Genomic DNA, 19,584 nt, shown 5'->3' with positions numbered 1-19,584 from the left:
CCTAGTTTTAACTTAGAGGTCATTTGGCATAGTTTTTGTTTTTGTTTTTGTTTTTTTTTTTTTTGTTTGTTATCAATTTTTTAAATAAACACATGTTTGGAAACACTAGCTATTGTGTTTTTTAAAAAAAGTGAAAAGACAAACATGTTTAGTTAGCACAAAATTATTATGAAATTTCTTTTATTTTTTTAATTTTTTATAAAAGTTTATTTTTCATATTAGTTTACTTGATTGTATTATTAAATAAAATTAATAATATAAACTGGTATTGTATGGATAAAAAGGGAATGACTTAGGTGAAGTTAGATAGGTGTAGTTAGTGTAGTTCACCATTGACATTGTGACACGTATTCCAAATATATATATAAATATAATAACTTTCCTATAATATCTTTATCTTTTTTTTAAAAAAAAATTACTCATCTCATGCTACGTGTCAAACATCCAATTGTGAACTACACTAACTACACCTATCTAATTTCACCTAAGTCATTCCCGGATAAAAAATATCATAAAAATTGCATTATTTGAAACTTAAAAAAATTATACATGTTGATGATCTTCCAGTAACCTAGTTGCAATTTCATCTCTAAAGCCCATTTGTTGTAGATTATTTGGTGCCAATAGCCGAACCAGACGAAGATGTATGGTTTACAGATTTGAAGAATTAAAAATTTGGGGTTTTGCTTTAAATTTTTTTAATATTATATATATATATATATATATTCAAATTAGACACATCCGATTTTTAAAAAAATAAAGGGGATGAGGGGAATATAGAGGTGTAGTCTTTTTGAGATTAATAAAAATTTAATAGCTTAAACAATAGATATTTACAAATATTTTTTTATATGTTATATCCTAGTTTATAAAAAAATCAAGGGTTAAATAATAATTTTTCACAAATAATTTAAAAAAATATATTTTTTTATAGTATACAAGATAATTTGTAAAATATCAAGACCAAATAATAATTTTTTTATAAATTTCTTTCTTAAAAAAATTATTTTTTTAGACTATTGGTATTAATATGGGAAAATTTGATATTTTTTTAAAAATAAAAATTAAAAACCAGAGAGAGATGAGTAGAAGAGGAGGGTTTCACGGTGGGAGAAAGAGTTTTGAAAATGTTTCCAAAAAAGTTTAAAATATATAAATGTTGTTTTGTGTTTTTTTTTGAAAAGATGAGAATTGTTACCAAAATTTTTAAAAACAAAAATAATGTGTCAAACATTGATTTGTTAGTTTTGTTTTCAAAATATGAAATTAAAAATAAAAAACAGGAATTAACAACAATGACAAACTATCATAACATATACCAAAGGGCTTGTAGCCTAGCGGTACCTCGGGTCCCCTCGTTGGAGGAGACGCGAGTTCGATTCCCCCTGACCGCGCTCCCCGGGTTTCGAGAGGGTGAGGGACGTTGTGCGATTCCCACCGCCTCGCGCACTGGCGCTTGTCGCCCTCTACCTCAAAAACTATCATAACATATATATACATGACAGCAAACAAACAATTTATCCACATATAAATTTCAACAATATATCCTTCCTCTAGGTAATCATTAATAACTATAGTTATTAATATATAATATGATTCGGCTTTCATTGTGTATAAATTATATGGAATTTCTTGGTTCCCATTTACTTGTAATGTAGATTTCAACATAATTAAAACATAATATATATTTTTTGGTTAGAAGGTCAAAACATATATATATATATATATATATATATTGACTAAAATATCAAAAAGAGCCAATACTTGATCATAACCCAATTTTCAGATATAAATCCAAATTACCAAATTAGATTATTTTAGTTCTGGAATACATAATATCAATTCAAACAAAAAAGGTTGAAAGACAATAAACAAATGAATCCGTCCCTAATTAAACAACATTGGCCAAAATGATCATTCACTTATTACAACTCATTAAGATTGGTACAACGGAAACAAATAAATATAAATACATCAATTACGTCCACATTATTCGAATACAAGCTCTCTATTCGCAAACAGTACGTAAAGGGGGATAAAAATAAAGGGAAGTAGCCAAAAAGGAAAGAGAATTACAAATATCCAAACTTTATCTAACCAATTGCTCTCACCCAAAGGCAAGAACAAATTCCATACAATGATGTTCATCAAAATTCACTGAGCGTCTTTCTTTAGAAATAAATAAAGATCTTGATTCATGATTAACTCTCTTTGGTACCAATTAAGTATATCATAATACTTACCTTTAGTACTATATAGAACTCTAGTGTCATGACATATCAAAGCCTAATCTAAAGAACAAATACAAACCCTTGATATGAAGCAAGGTAGTGGATTCACAAAAACTTTATTCGCTTTTGGTACTTGGTGGTCCTATAAAATATATGCTTAAGTTGTCATTGCTAGTTTATAACCTTTGCTACTCAGAGAAAGTTTCGGTGTAAGAAATGGCTGGCACGGTGGAGCAACAACAAAGGATGCAACTGATAAAGGGTGAACGGCACCTATTTTCATCATCTGATGATGCTATTGTCATGAAGCAGATCTTGGCGACACATGCTCCAGATGGGCGCGAAGTTGAAGTAAGGCCGATCTTGAATCTTGTAGAGGACATCTTGCGCCGCGCCACACCTACTGCAGTCATGGTATGATACTGTCTTTTTCCATTATGTTTGATCGGAAAAGTGATAGGGAATTATGTATGCATTAATGTTTTGAATTTAGATACATCTAGCATATATTTTTATTGGTTCAATTCAATTGGAATTAACTTGAAGATCCAAACACAAAGTTAAATTGAAACCACCTCATAAAGGATTTAATAGTTAGTACAGTTTCGAACTCAAGTTTCTTGCAAATAAATTAGAAGAACAGTGAGTTTTATAAGACAAAAATGGTTTGGATGCAGGTACCACAAGCTCATGAGTTGGAACTGGTGGAAGACAAGGCACAAAAGTATGAAGTGACCTCTATGCTTGAGGCCCTTGCATACCCAATCCACAGGATTTCATCTGAGGTACTTTAATTCAACAGTATATATACATTCAAAGTTGGAATGCTTTACTTAGTTTTTTTTAATATACTTATGATTTAAATAAATGCAGATAACTTACAAGTGCTCAGGTGGTGGAGAAGCTCATGCAACAGCACTAGCCTTATTCCAAACTCTCTCAACATACACATGGGATGCCAAACTAGTGCTCACACTTGCAGCTTTTGCCGTTACTTATGGGGGGTTCTGGCTCTCTGCACAAATCTACACTGTGAATCCACTGGCCAAATCCATAGCACAACTTAAACAACTCCCTGACATACTTGAACAAACTGATGTCCTAAAGCCAAGGTTTGATGCCATTAATAACCTTATCAAGGCCATGCTTGATGTCACTAAATGCATCATTGAATTCAAGGAACTCCCCACTGAGTACATTCCTCTTGATTCACCTGATATCAACTTGGCCATGGCTCATATCCCCACTGCTGTTTATTGGATTGTTAGGAGTGTCCTTGCTTGTGCTTCTCAGATCATTGCTCTTATTGGTCTTGGCCATGAGTAAGTACATCTATCTACTATCTACTATCTATCTATATATAATTATTAGGTACTTCTTTTACATTATTATCAAAACTTCCAAACCTAATCTAATATAAATAAATTTTCAAATCTCTCCCCCAACAGTACTGTTTTTGTACTGTTCATACACTGTTCATCCGGGATTCATATACTATTTTCATACTGTACATATACTATACATCCGGGTTCTAGTACTGTTTAGTACTGTTTATATTCATAAAAAAAAACGTTTGTCGTCTATTATTCAAAAAAAAAAAAAAATCTAATATAAATTAGTATGTTTGAGACTTGGTCATATTGTATGATTTGATCGTCATTTCAGTAGTTAGCTATGCATTATCCAATGGTTCTGTATTCATTGTATATATATAAACTCATGATATATCTAATTTTTTTTTTCAACAGTTTCCTTTGTATTTTTATGTATATTTAGGTACATGAGTTCCACAACTGAGGCTTGGGAGCTGTCAAGTTTAGCTCACAAAGTTGCCAACATTCATGGCCACCTTTAGAAAAGCAATTGTCCCTTTGCCATCGAATAATTGGTTAGTATCAATATCATATCTTATTGATAAAATGATCATAGTTGTAACTGGTGTTCATTGTTTGGGTTTATACGAGGGGTAGTTATTATTTTCAAGTTTTTTTAATATGTAGATTGAATAAAAAGATTTATTTATATTCTTAAATTTTAAAATTATGATATTTTGGATTATGCTATATGTTATTATTTTTAAAGTATATGCACAAAAGTCATTGACATTGGTGGCATATATCGTTATATGTATGTATAAGCAATTATACAATTTTATTATAAAGATAATTGTACTTATTATTATTAATAATTTTTTTAAATACTATTATGAAATTAATTAACTAATAAAATCAATTTAGTCATGTATAATTTGGAGTTTTATCTAGCTAAATTTATTGAGTATTATAGACTATATAATTAAGGTGGTAATTACATATCTAAAAACATATTGTGCTACAGATGATAAAAAGATATCGAGATTTTACCAAACACTAGTGAGACTATTTGAAACTATTCACCTCGACAACATGAAGATCCTTAAAGCATTGATATACTCAAAAGATGACCTACCTCTTATTGAGGGCACAACTAAGAAAAGAGTCCGTGTTGACGTACTAAGGCGAAAGATAGTCTTGCTTTTCATCACCGATCTTGATATCACCCCTGAAGAGCTCTTTGTATTGATACAAATATATAATGACACACACCAAGGAAAGGTAGAGCGACATTACGAGATTGTATGGCTTCCCATTATTAATCTACATGTTTCTTTGTTACCATCTAAAGAAACGACCTTTGATCAATTATCGTCGGTAATGCCATGGTACTCTTTGCAACATCCAGCCCTGTTAGATAAGGCAGTTGTGAAATACATAAGAGATGTGTGGCATTTTGATAAGAAGCCAATTTTGGTGGTGTTGGATCCACAAGGGAAGGTGGTGTGTCCTAATGCACTTCACATGATGTGGATTTGGGGTAGTTTGGCATTCCCTTTCACAAGTGCAAGGGAAGAGGCTCTTTGGAAGGAGGAGACTTGGAGGCTTGAATTGTTGATTGATGAGATTGATCCTACAATAGTTGAATGGGTATGGATTTGAATAACTTTTCTATATTATATAATTTATAATTTCTTTTACTATTAATAATTAAAAATATAAAAACTAAGTTTAAAGTATAAAATTTTGATTGATTTTAGTTTAGTTAATATTTTTTTTTCATTAAACCAATGTTTAGGGAAGATTTCTTCAAAAACACGCTGTAATTTATCAAGCCAAACAAAACTTTAAATTTACATTCTATTTACTTTCAAGTTTCCTGCAACACATGAATTATTACATCAAAGAAGTCGGATCCCCAACTCACTATCTTATTGAAACAAATGTCAGGCGAGAGAAGGGAGACATATCTGCCTATATGGAGGAGAAGACATAGACTGGATAAGGCAATTCACAACAACAATGAAACACATAACTCAAGAGACAAGAATCCCCATAGAAATGGTGTACGTCGGCAAAAGCAATCGCAAAGAAAAGAACAAAAAGATTATATCCATAATCGCCGCAGAAAAACTCAGCAGCTACTGGGAAGAACCAGCCATGATCTGGTTCTTCTGGGTTCGTATTGAAAGCATGTGGCACTCAAAACGGCAACACGGGCACACTGTTGACACCGATCAAATCATGCAAGAAGTCACCCAAATGTTGAGTTTCGACGGCAGTGACGAAGGTTGGGCAGTTTTCAGTAGGGGATTGATGGAGATAGTTAAGTCATCGGCGAAGAAGTTACTCGATTGTTTGAATGAATTTTGATGGTTGGAAAGGCAATATCGAGCTTGTAGGATTTGTTCGGGCGCTTGAGAATGCGCTCGCACCGTATTGGACACATGAACATTGCACAAGACTGATATTGCCTGGTGAGACCGGAGTGATCAAAGAGGAAGTTGTTTGTGCCGAGTGTAAGAAACCAATGGACCAATTTGTTCTATACCGTTGTTGTAATGAGTGATCAAGTGATTGGTGTGATTATGTCTGTAGTTTTAATTGTGTCATCGACATTAATTAGTGTATGTTTGTTTGTTTAGATGTAATATATATATATATATATATATAGTTTTAAGGCAAAGCTCTAAGTGGCATTATAACATACACCTTGTAAGCAATATAAAAAACACCCAAATTAACATTCAAGCCACACAAGATTATTAACAAATACAACACCAATACCATCTTCCAACAAAGTTTTTGAAAAATCTCAACGATTTCTAGCACAAAATCACCCTACAACTTCCAAACCCAATGCATAAAACATTAAAAGCATGCCAACTCCAAGAGCAACTCACCAAACTTTTCTTAACCTATTCAAATGCATTCTAATCATCCAAACTGTTAATCTTCAAGGCTTCAAAGATCGATCACAAACAAAAAAATCTGAAAAAAACTGGAACGATCGGAGACAGAGCTGGAAATTGGGAAGGCTGCTACATTTGTTATATTTTTTTATTTCTGTGTTTTTATGTTACAAGCCTTATATATATAACACATTATGTGATACTGCTGGGCCTTAACAAAACTTATACATTAACAACAGCACTTTGGTCCAACACAAAAAACTTCCAACTTTTCCCTACCAATCATTCCTCTATCCTTCAATGCAAACTAAATGGTATTACAACCCAACATACAAGTATTAGTGACGACCTGGATCTATAAGTCTGCTGGTCATCGATAGAGCTCCTCAAGTCTGACAGACGCGTTTACAGTGAGTTATGAAATAGTAATTGTAGTATGGGTGGTTCAGTAGCCACGTGTGTCGACCCGTTCCCACTTGTTCCATCGAGGGACTGTCATGGCGTCGCAGGGTCTCTAGTGGATTCGCTCCGCTCTTCTTCCCAAAAATACAAGTATTAAAGTAACACCTCAAGAGCTTTCAAAATTTCAATCCAACAGCTTAAAGAATGATTGACAAGCTAAAATACAAATTTGGTCAAGAATTTCAAAGAAGTTATAAAGCTAATAGCATTCAAGGGATCAAAGATTTAAGGAAAAAAGAAGAATAGGAGCTGAAGTTTTAAGGAGAATTCTCCAATCTATTGTAACTCTGCTACAGTAATAGCAAAGGGTTGAAAAACAGGGAATAAAATTATGTAATAATGTATGCCTTCATCAAAAGCATATGATATATATTAACATAAGATTTTAATCTCCAATTATTAGATGGTGTTAAAAAGTAAGATAGTCACTACAAGAAATGTGACCAACAAAAGCAACTCGTAGAGAAATATAATTTAAGCATAGGAAAAATTTATTTTCTACGTAACTAACTCATATACCAAATCATAGAGAACGCCCTGTAGGTAAAAAGTCTTTTTCTACGAATTTATGTTTTCATTGCCAAAAGTAAATTCTTTCTCGACGTTTTTTTTCCATAGAAAAATGCATGGAATTTCGTTGTTAAAGTAGAGAAATTGCAAAGGAAAAAACATTTTGGCTATGAATGAAATTATAGGCTATTGTTCTTTTCTTCCCTAACAATTAGTATAATTGTAGATAATGAATGATTGTTGCCTACGATTATTGAATCGTAGGTAATGAATGATCTTTTTCCTACAATTATTTAATTGTAGATAATGAATGATATTTTCTCTATGATTATATAATTGTAGCAAATAGGTGATCATTGTCTACGACATTCAAAATGTAGCGAATTTTAAATTTAGCTACAACTTTTGCTATAGAAAATAGTGATTTTTGTCTACAATTTTCAATATCATAGTGATTTTGTCATTTTTTATAACTCTTTTGACACAATTATTTGCGTAGTAAAAGATTTAACTTTTCTTTACTTTTCTCTACAATATAAAAAATCGTAGCAATATTGGACCCAAATGCGTAAATATTTATTTCAAAAAGTTCCAATCCATACAAATGCCTACGGATACTCAATTGAAGAATTAAATGTTTCATTCAACCATTTGTTTACAAATATTTAATTGAACAATATCAACTAAACCACTTCTCCACAAAAACCATTTGCAAAATCATTAATGCCAAGTATCAATGTCAAACTGGATCTCCATCACTTGTATCATAAAAGAGAATAACCCATGCCGATTTGTGAACCACTTCTTCATTAATAACGCCTAACTTCCTGCAATAAAATTAGAAAATAAAAAAAGGTTACCAACCATATTAGATATTTAAGTTAGATAATTCAAGCCTTAAGTCTCTATTCAAATGTTATTTCAAAACAATTATGTTATGCACAAATAAATTGATAAATATCAAATATGACAGACCTGAAAGAATGCAACAACCATATAATACTCAAGCTGAATAATCTCCTATAATTGTCTTTAAATTTGTCATGATGATCTCTTATCTGCAAAATAAAATATATAAATACATTAGTGTCTATCTAAATCAATTAATAAAAAAAAATAGATAAATAAATAATGTAATTTATAATTTTAAAATTTTAAAATAATTTAAACAATGTCAAAATGATCTAGAAATCTTTAAAAAATAACTTTCAAATATTATGATAAAGCTAAGGTTTCAATCTATAGAATTGGTTTTAATTTATCATAGTAATCTCTTATCTACAAAAAAAAATAGACAAATACGTCAGTGTCTATCTAAATCAATTAATAAAGAAAAATAGATAAATAAATAGTACAATTTATAATTTTAATAATTTAAAAATATAATAAGATGATATTATAAAAATTGTACCAGATCATTATCGCTAAAATGAAATTGAGTGGGTAATTGAGAACGAGGACTACTTGTAGGATCTCCCGCCTATAAAAATTTTTACATTTAATAAAATAATGGTAATATAACAATAAAATTTAAATTAAATGTAAACATATATGATATATTAGAATCAATGATACAAATTTGAAATACAAATAAAAATTAAAAAATAAAAAATAAAACCATGTGGAGCATATATAATTTGCATAAAAAAAAAATACAAATAAGCTATTTTTATATTGAAGGAGAATATATAATTTGCCTCAGTTTATGTATGTGTGTGTGTCATAACTATAATAAGAACCTTTAAATAATTTAACTTGGAATAAAAGGATGAAATATAAAACTTCAACAAAGCTATGTGTGAGCCATAATTGTAACAAGAAACTATAAGAAACAAAAATTATATAAGGGGTAAATTGTAAAACTTCATCAAACCTATATGTGTGCCCCTTTAAGTATAGTAAGAACCCTATAAAAAACAAAAAAAGAGGGGACAGATTGTAAAACTTCAACAAAACTAAGATTGAATAAAAAAAACTAAATGGCAATTTCAAGGATTGAAGCCTTGCATCCATATCATGACCACCCCATCATCATTGTCGGCAAGGAGAAAAAAACCAAAACATATTTTAATTTTCAACATAAAAGGGATGTTTTGGAGATCTCATCCAAATTAAATTCAATCTTCTTCTTCTTCTTTTCTCTTTTAAAAAATATTCTCAAACCCTAGAATTAGATTAATTAAATTCTCATACTTGTTTTCATGACAAAAACTAATTAAAAAATTAATCAACTATCAATCATTTTCCAAAATGAATAACAAGTTAAATAATTTAAATAATATTGCAAGAAAAAAATGCTAAAAAATATTATGAAATAAAGAAAAATCGAGATACATACTTTATCTCCTTACAAGAACTTTATTTTTGGCCTTTTGCACTATTAGGGGGTTTTTCTTGTCTTATATATAGATCATGAATTCATAAGCCGTGTAAATTTTGGCGCTCATAAAAAAAATTGCCGCCTAATTTTTGGCACTCTCGAAAATTAAAATATTGATGCTTTTATTTTCTCTTAGATACCACTTTTTTCAATTTTAAATTATCGTTCATATTTTTAAAATATAGATATATACATATCGTAACTTAAAATGGCGTTTTCAAATATATCATAATAAATTGATGCAATTAAAGTCATATTGGATTATGACATTTATTACATAGGTCATAACAAGCGTCTTAACAAATAATATTATACTGACAATTCTTTCAATGTCGCTAGAATCTTATAAATATCACAAAATAAAAACCTTTTATTACTATAAGTAGAAATGTCATTATAGATGTAGGAATAAATAAAAGCATACCAACATTATTACAATTATCGCTTAAAAGTTATTTTAATGATTTGCAGTGACATTTGCCAAAAATGTTACTTTAAAAATGTCACAATAAGTGTTTTTTGTTGTAGTGAATTATAGATTGGGAATGACTATGAAATTCTAAAGAAAATTACTAACACATGAAGACCAACACACGTGCTTCTAGTACTTAACTCATAAATGAAATGCTTATTGCTTCTATCGACAAGGCATGAAACTATTTTGAGACCACAAACATTAACATTATTAAATAACTTTGGCCCACAAACATTAACATTGTTGTAGATAGGACCAACCACCACCACCACCACAGCAAGTTGATCATTCCTCATTCTACTATTATTAAGACAAAATATATAAATTATTAAAACTCAATTATGAAGAAAATTTTGAAGAGAATGAATAAAAAGATTGTGGACAATGGTGTACCAAATCCACATCATAGGAGTGTTGTGTGGTCTGTTCTCTCTGAAGATCAGAATAAAATATAAAATATAAGGATCACTAGATTGGCTTTGGAATGTAGCACAACAAACTAAAATCTAAGAGTATGAAGAAAAAATTAGTGACTCAAACCTGTCAGTGTTTGTGCAGTGAGAGTAGGAAGGTCAGCAATGTTGGCATTTAAGCAAACACTTGGCAGGCATACTGCTACTAAAGCATTAACAAAATAGGATCAACACAAGCATTAACAAAACAAAAAACTACATAATTTTAACCACATAATGGCATCTTGTGAACAAGAATCCGAAAGTGACGAGGCAGCGAAGACATGAAATAATTATGGCAAAAATATAAAAAAAAGCTCAAAAAAGTACCTCAAGGGTTAACAATTTCCCAGGTAAACATCAGACCAAAATTGAAAAAGAGAAGACTATTAAATAGATCCGTGAGAAAAAATAGCACAATGGGGATGAGAAATTGAAAAGATAAAAATATATTAATGTTGACTCTATTTATAATGTTAATAGACTATAAGGTTGTTCAATCATTTTTTCATTATAATGTTAATAATAATAATAATAATAATAATAATAATAATAATAATAATAATAATAACAATGATGAGAATACCAATAACAACAACAACAACAACAGCAGCAACAACAGTCAGAACAACAATAATAATAATGTCCGATTGATTTGTCTTGGTCCCAGAAGAGTTCATATATATATATATATACATCCAACCCATCCCATTGGTTTTTTTGTTTTTTATATTTATATTTAAGCAAATTAAATTAATGTTGAATTTGACATTAATAGTTCATATAATTTATTATTATCATTTAAGGTTGCAATAAACTTTGATTTACTCGAGTATTATGTTAAATTTTTCTCAATATATATCTTAATGGTGGAAGTCAAGTTGTTCATTCGATTTTTCCTTAAATGTTTCTATAATTGGCTGGCTGTCTTCCAGTTGTCAAATTGATTTAATGTGGATTTATTTGTAGAATTAAATATGTGTATAAAAATCACTTAAAATTCATGCACATCAAATTAGAATACCTTTTATGTACAATATATTTGGTAGAAACAAATGATTTTCTTTACTTACACAAACTAATCGTAGCTCCTAAAAATCATTCGTAGGCCATAAATTTCCCTCGAATGAGAAATGTTTGGCGCCTAAAAATGTTTATTTTGCCCTGCAAACTCTAGAAATTGTAGATAATGGAACTAGATGAAAACAAAACTATTACTTTACATTTGACAATTTGTGGTCAAAATTAGAATAACTTTTTGCAACGATATATTTCATAGAAACAAATGTTTTTATTACTTACAAAAACTAATTGTAGCTACTAAATATCATTTGTAGGTCAAGATCTTTCCGTGAATGGGAAATATTTGGCGCCTCATAACATTACTTTGCCCTACGAAATGTATAAACTGTAGATAATGGAACATACTTGTATCTACAGTTTCTTGCGTAGATGAAAACAAAACTATTACCTACGTTTTGAAATTTGTGGCCAAATTTAAAATTTCTTTGCACTACGATATATTTCATAGAAAAAAATGTTTTGCTTTTCCTACAAAAACTAATTGTAGCTACTAAAAATCATTTGTAGACCATGATCTTCCCGCGGATGGGAAATATTTGGCGCCTTATAACATTTATTTTGCCCTACGAAATAAAGAAATTGTAGATAATTGAACATACTTGTACCTACGGTTTCTTGTTTATAGAAAACAAAGTTGTTACCTACATTTTAAAATTCGTAGCCAAAATTAGAATTTCTTTGCGCTATGTTATATTTCGTAGAAAAAGATATTTTGCTTTACCTACAAAAACTAATTGTAGCTATTAAAAATCATTCATAGGCCATGATCTTCCCGCGGATGGGAAAAATTTGGGTCCTTATAACATTTATTTTACGCTACGAAATCTAGAAATCATAGAGAATGGAACATATTTATCTATGAAATTTACTACATAGCAAAAAATAATATAGAAAATAACCAAATTTCTTGTAGTGTGTGATAGGTCACAAAGCATATGCAATATTGGTTGCTCCTTAAAATGGTGTTTTTTTAGTACTAAAACAATCATATATAATAAATAAACTTCTAACACTACACTTAAAGAGTTTAAGAGGTGGTTTTCAAGCCCTACAAAGGTAGTTTTAACCACTTCAATAGCTATAGCGCTGGTTTTTTCACCTGGCTCTAAATTGCTTTGTATCAAGTCAGCTCTACACCGATTTGTACCAACCATTGGGGTATGTTTTAGTTACTAAAGCAGTTTTTAATAATAAGATACAACCACCTCTATAGCTAATAATTTCTTATCCATCCTCAATAGTTTTACAGGTGATTATATAATCACCTCTATAGCTAATAATTTTTTTTTATCCATTCTCAATAGTTTTAAACGTGGTTATAACCGTCTCTATACCTAATAATTTCTTATCCCTACTCGATAGTTTTAGAGGTGGTTATAATCACCTTCTAAAACTATTATTTTTCTAACATGTTCATACTTTTAACAAGTGGTTATAACCACCTCTAAATTTGTTCATTAGTTGAATTGAATTTTAATTTATTTTTCTTCTAATAATAAATAAATTTGTTTAACTTATAAATAGAAAACATTAATCTTTCAATATATTCAAAAATATTCTAAATTCAATTTTATTGACTTTTGTTGACAAGTAATGAGCTCAAAGGCAATGTATTTTTATTAATAACGAAATATAAATAGTTTTACACTATTGGTCTACTTTTGTTACATAATATTTTTTTTTACTTAATTACACAAAGTAAAAAGCTTCATGTATTCTCTTAATATTCAACCCTCTCGATCTTTAACCATGAATTCTCCTACATAGGTAAACAAACATTATCAAATAAAGAGCTATATAAAATCAAATAAAGAACTATTAAATGCTAAATTATAAAATCTATACCATGCATAGTTTGAAATATTTTTTTAATCTAAAAGTAGGGAATAAAGAATATTCTCATATATGGCGCATTTACATACTTAAAGAAATTGAATGCACAAGAACAAACAAATTACCATCGGACTAGAAATCTGTTTACCTTTCATTCTTTTGTAACTGTTTATGTCAGTGAACAAACAAATTACCATTTATTAGCATCTTAAAATATTACAAAAAGGATGGTGAAATCCCATAATTACCATTACGTATGTTATCATCATTTAAATTTGTTCATTCAAACCTCATCTTAATGAATTTCCAGATCAATTGTAAGTAGAGAAGATTTGCATCACAATAATCATCATGGTCAGATCAAAGCTCATTTAAGCTAAACAAATCTCTTACTAGAAAACTATGTGTTGAAAAAGAGATAAAAAAAGACAAACAAATCTGGAGTCTGAAAATAGGTCAATTAGTCTATAAACCCATTTAATGTGTGAAATAAATAAAAATTTTGTGGACACAATGGCACATCAACAAGAATAGTTATTGCTTACAGTAAAGTTCATCACAATTAAATTATCACTTGACATTGTTTTAACAAAGTTATTCAAGAGGAAAGGTTCCATCCAAGTTTATCTAGTTAAGATTAAATAAACATCTCATACAACATCTAAGAACATCAATAGCTGTAATTTCTTCATGTGCAAGTCATGCAAGAGAAATGCTCTGCAAAAGGAGTATATCCTATGATCCACCTAAAATGAAAGAAACTAAAATTCAAGTAAAACTAGGGAATTTACCATTCCTGAAGTATATGGTTCAGAGTTAGTGGATATTAGGCTACATGGATTAAGGCAGAGTATTAAGAGTATTGCTTAGCAAGCACAAAGCAAATGATAATTACAGATCAACCATTAAACTTGACAAAAACATACCTGCAATTCCTCAGGGCACTGAATTGTCAGTGGTGGGGGGAGGAAACTATTCAATGGATCAACATCAATTTGCATTTATGTATAAGCTATAGTGACTAATTGATCTTGACCTACTTTAGGCTCTATTACAGTATAATCCATTTTGTCAGATGAAAGATGTTCAGGTAAATCAAATGATTGAGAAGAAGCTGAGTGCCCAATTGGAGGTAAAGAACGATATGCCCCTGATGGAGTTGTACCACCTCAGAGTTCCCTAGAAAACAACAAGCATAAGATGAAGCAATCAACAATCATATGAGCTACATTGAAAAAACACAAAATTTAAATCAATAAACAACACACAGTAGTTAGCTATATGTAGCAAACCTTGACATCAAGATTTTTAAAAAAATAAAAGAAATCTCTTCATCCTTGTTTTTAGGTAAAGGCAAAAATCTTTATAAGCAATTAAATCAAATTGCTACTTTCTCTAATGTTTCACTGCTTTGGCAACGCGCAATGCCCACATACTCTTAACAAATTTTATTTACCGTCTACTCAGTGAAACCAGTAACTTTTAGGTTTTCTCAATATGAAGAAAAGACTAGAAAAGTATCAAATTTCATAGTAACTAACTGGTTAATCTTGAAACACATATACCTAGTTTAGCATCCACGAAATATACCAATATAGTTTACATCATACAATAAAAAACTATGAATCCAATCCAAAATGCACTGCTCAACACATTAGGGATGAGCAATATAAACTCACCATCCGACACTGAACACTTAGACCTAATAAAAACACGAGCACCGCTCCCAATCTCCTCATCCTGCACAAACCCAATACCTTAACAAACATAAGATCAAGACACTAGAATCCAAAAAAACCAATAATAACAATGTAAAACAAGAAAACCTAATGCAAAATATCAAAGTGGCAAAGAATACCTCTAGTTCGGGGGACAACGCCATCTCATCGTGAGCGTTGGGGAGACTTAAGGCTTCACTTAAGACCACTTTTAGAAGCACTAACACACCCTTAAATGTTCCGATAACCTGTCAACATTAGTCTCCAAAACACACATATAGGACAATAATAAAAAAGAAGAAAAACACACACAAACCATGACACAGTAATTACTGGAGTTCAACACTCTTGCCTATGTCTCCTTGGGGGCCGAGAACTAGAAATCCACTGTATAGAGTATCTCTTATGTCTTGAACAACTCTCAAGCTTGTCTCAAGAACAAAAACAAGAAATCCTAACCTATATTCATCATATCTCACCAACACAATGAGAGATAATCTATATAACATAAGTCAGCACGTGACTAATATACATATGCCCACAGGGCCGCCCAACAACAAACAGGCTCCATATGGGCCCATGGATAATGAAAATGTAATTCTCTCTCACCATTGCCACTCATAGTGATTTAATGAATTTTGCTCTTATCATTGTTTCTCTTCACAGTGAGCATATCCCACGATCGTCATCGACCCCTTCGCTACCCTCCAACCAGCAAAATTATCCAAAACCGGAGAAGTGGGTGAAGGAGAAATCAAAGGCAAATGGACAAGCGGAGTGGGATGAGATTGGGATTCGGCGATCTTTGGCAGCGGTGGAGGGTATGGGATCCTTAGGGAATTATAATAGTTCAGATCCTCATCGGTTTATGTCAGTAAACAAACAAAATCAAGAATACCAAACCAGGGATCGTCCAGAGGCCAGCGGAGCTAACCCATTGATCTCTCCGCTAAAACCCAAGGTAGGAACAAGAGATTTGTTGCCAAAGAGCGCAAAAGCAAGGATCACGAGCTGGGACGACAAGCGATAAAGGAGAAACCCTAATCAGGTGATGGGGAGCGTGATTTGTCTCACTTGGAGGAACTATGCGTCGTGGAATGGAGATGGATTGAAGCGGGGAAGGGGAAAGAGTGCGTGAGTGAGTACTGGAGAGAGTGTGTGTGATTTATTTATTTTTTTAATTTAAAAGTAGAGGGTTTTCCTAAGCCCACTCTATAAGTTAGTATAAAAAAAGATTTACAATATTATTGAGATAGTTTTTTAAAAGCACCTCTAAATATGCGTTTCAAAAATTAAAAATGGTGTAGGGTAACACATTATTACACAAGTATTCACTGTTAGCATGATTTAAGTATTTGAAGTGAAATCTAGTAAATATGTTTAAATGGATGGTTGTTTATTTGAATGTTTTCTGAATGTTTTGTGTGTAGAGGGGGGTACGGGCTGGTTAACCGGGCTCCCAGGGCCTGACCCTAAGGGCCCGGGTCGATTTTTGGCAGACCTGCAATTGACCCGGGAAACAGTACTAACCTGTTGGGGAAGGTTAACCCGGCCAACTCGGCGGGTCACGAGTCGGCTGAAAGTGCCCAGACTCGGCTCGACAATTCTTCAAACTCACCGGGTCCGAGCACAACCCTCCAGGCCCACGGCTTTTTCTCTTTTTTTTTTTAATTATTTTTTTTAAATTATTATATTAAAAATTCATTAAAAATGATTGCAAAGAGTCAAACTATGGTCTAGATGTATAATCCATTTAGCTCCAAACCATCCACTCCAACTTTCATTTGCACATAGTTTTTAGAAACAATAATTACAAATACATTTCAAATTGAGTTTTTTTTTAAATAATTCTAAAATAAAAATATTTTAATAAAGTACCTCTCCAATTTTTTTTAGTTACCTATTTTAACCCATTCACATAAATTAAGAAAGTCAATTAAAATTTGTTGATAATATAAAATTTATGAAAAAAATTATTAACTTTCCAGAATTGCTCATTTTTAAAATATAATTTAATAAAATATGTAGTTGAATATTATTTATTGAAAGTTGTAGAATTATATTAGATATGTAGGTAAAATTTGAAAAATAAAATAATATTTAATGCTTTAGGAATTTTGTAAATTTACGAGTAAAAAGAAAAAAAAAATTAAAATGGGAAGTAAAAAAAGCATGGGAGGGAATAGATGAAGTTGAGACAACTAAACAAATTCAAAATAATTTTGAAAAAAACTTGCATAAAATTCATTTATTTATCTAATTAAGTTGTTTATATTTTTTTATGTTATTAATAAATGCTCATGTAGTTCTGTAATTTTTTATTGGAGTTATCACCAGTTCACTTATTTATAACCACTGAGATTTACCTAAATTTTGGTTTTGGTCTTGAACTTTGAGGTGTTATTTTTGTGTACATTATGTTTGTGTCAATGAATAAGTTACTAATTTCACTAGTCTCATTATGTGTGTCTATGTTTTTTATTATTGAGTTAAAGTACACTTCCAATCGTTTATGTAAACTTATGTTTAATAATGATAATTAAGAATTTGTTAAGTTCAATGTGTCTTTACTTTAACATTAAATGTTTGTTGAGATTTATTGGCCACACAAAATGAACAAAATAGTTTTTATAATTAATTAATGTCCAACAGTTATATATATAATGATTATAATAAACTGATACTACATGTTGGATAAGTTGGTTAGTGCGTATTGTTAACTCTCCGGGTTGGACCCGGGTGACTCGGCGTGTCACACCCCGAATCTAGCGCGCTGACAAACGACCGTAGACCCACAGGGCGAAGCCCAGTGAACCTCCAAGGCCTCAAAACCTAAACACAGACTGGGAGTAGTAAAATAAACTGATAGAAATACCAAATAAGAGTACAACTTAAGGTTTACAACCAAAGCTCGAATACAAAGCAAATGAAATACAAAGTGACCTATAAGGAGGTTCTTAAACAACCATATAACTGATACAACAACAAAGTTCAACTTCAAAGGAAGACATCTATTGGAAGCCTTCTAAGATCCTTGGGTCTACTGCTCCTGATCTGAAAAGGATTTAAAATTAATCTATGAGCTCACTAGCCTAGTAAGTAATCCAAAAACAAACTGAAAGCAAAAGTTCGAGTTTGAAACTTGCACAAAAATCAATAACACCAAATAGTATAAACAAAACCAAAGGGTAAAGAAATAAATAACATATTCCAGAGTATGTCTCCAAATTCACTGTAGGTGCCAAAGGTCATTTGTTTATCCTCGTTGACAGATCCGAGCCAAAATAACAAAAATCATTTATTTACCCTCAGTGATTCGAGACTGAATACCAGGTGGCCGTTGATTATTTCACCGAATGGACATGGTGTGAAACTGCAGTCTCATTTTCTCAAAATTACTTGTCGACAAAGTCAGGGGTTAACCCCCCACTGAGAGGGTTGCATATCGCTCATTTGAAGACCAAAATAATCAGACACATTTCCAAGCCAATAATACAGAATATCCACAAGTATTTTCCAAAATTTCATCTAATAAAATAAAGTAAATAAATAAATAAATAGATAAATAAATAAATGTAAAAGAATATACTCATTTTTCCAAGCCTTAGCCAGTTAGCCTAGTTCCCACTTTGAAGAAATAATAACAACATTTCACAAATATTTTCCCGAAATTCAAGATAATAAATGATTTACCAATAAAATAAAATAACACAAGTATAATTAATAGTGAAACCATTTAAAGGTCTAATGTGTCTCATCAATTGAAGAAAGATGGCCCACCTATTTCCAAAATAGCTAGATAAATAAATTCAAAGGAAACAATGCCAGACAAGGATGGTAACAATTTAGAAAGGAGATAGGCAAGGACCTAAAGGCAAGTGGATATTTAAGGAATAAAAATATAACCAAATAATAAATAGATAATCCAAGATGATGGCAGGTGGACCAAAGATTCAAGCACTTATTAAATCTTAAGTTTTTGTTAATGGAAATAAATAGGATTACAAAAAGGATAAATACTTTGTCCAATAATTGAATGTAATAAAAGGAAATAACCTATATAAGTTTTGGCAAAGTACTAACACCATGGTTCCAACTAAGTATAGAAACTTCTCTTCATCTAAAAACATAAGTCATGAACAAGATGACATTCCCACAATAATTTTCAAAGAATAATTGCAAATAATTTTCAAAGAATAATTACAAATAATTTTC

General features: G+C 30.9%; 1 protein-coding gene across 1 annotated transcript; it reads left to right on the top strand.

Moving 5' to 3' along the window:
- Nucleotides 1–2,392: 2,392 nt before the first annotated feature.
- LOC120270227 (protein SIEVE ELEMENT OCCLUSION B-like) lies at nt 2,393–6,403 on the top strand. Its single transcript, XM_039277252.1, is given in 7 exon segments — nt 2,393–2,645; nt 2,909–3,016; nt 3,105–3,553; nt 4,008–4,081; nt 4,569–5,194; nt 5,495–5,914; nt 5,916–6,403. Coding segments are annotated over 7 exon segments (2,073 nt in total). The 5' UTR covers nt 2,393–2,447; the 3' UTR covers nt 6,114–6,403.
- Nucleotides 6,404–19,584: the final 13,181 nt, after the last annotated feature.

The sequence above is a fragment of the Dioscorea cayenensis genome, chromosome 10 (assembly GCF_009730915.1).
Source record: "Dioscorea cayenensis subsp. rotundata cultivar TDr96_F1 chromosome 10, TDr96_F1_v2_PseudoChromosome.rev07_lg8_w22 25.fasta, whole genome shotgun sequence".
Lineage (NCBI taxonomy): Eukaryota > Viridiplantae > Streptophyta > Magnoliopsida > Dioscoreales > Dioscoreaceae > Dioscorea > Dioscorea cayenensis.
This window is presented reverse-complemented; position numbering and strand designations above follow the sequence as displayed.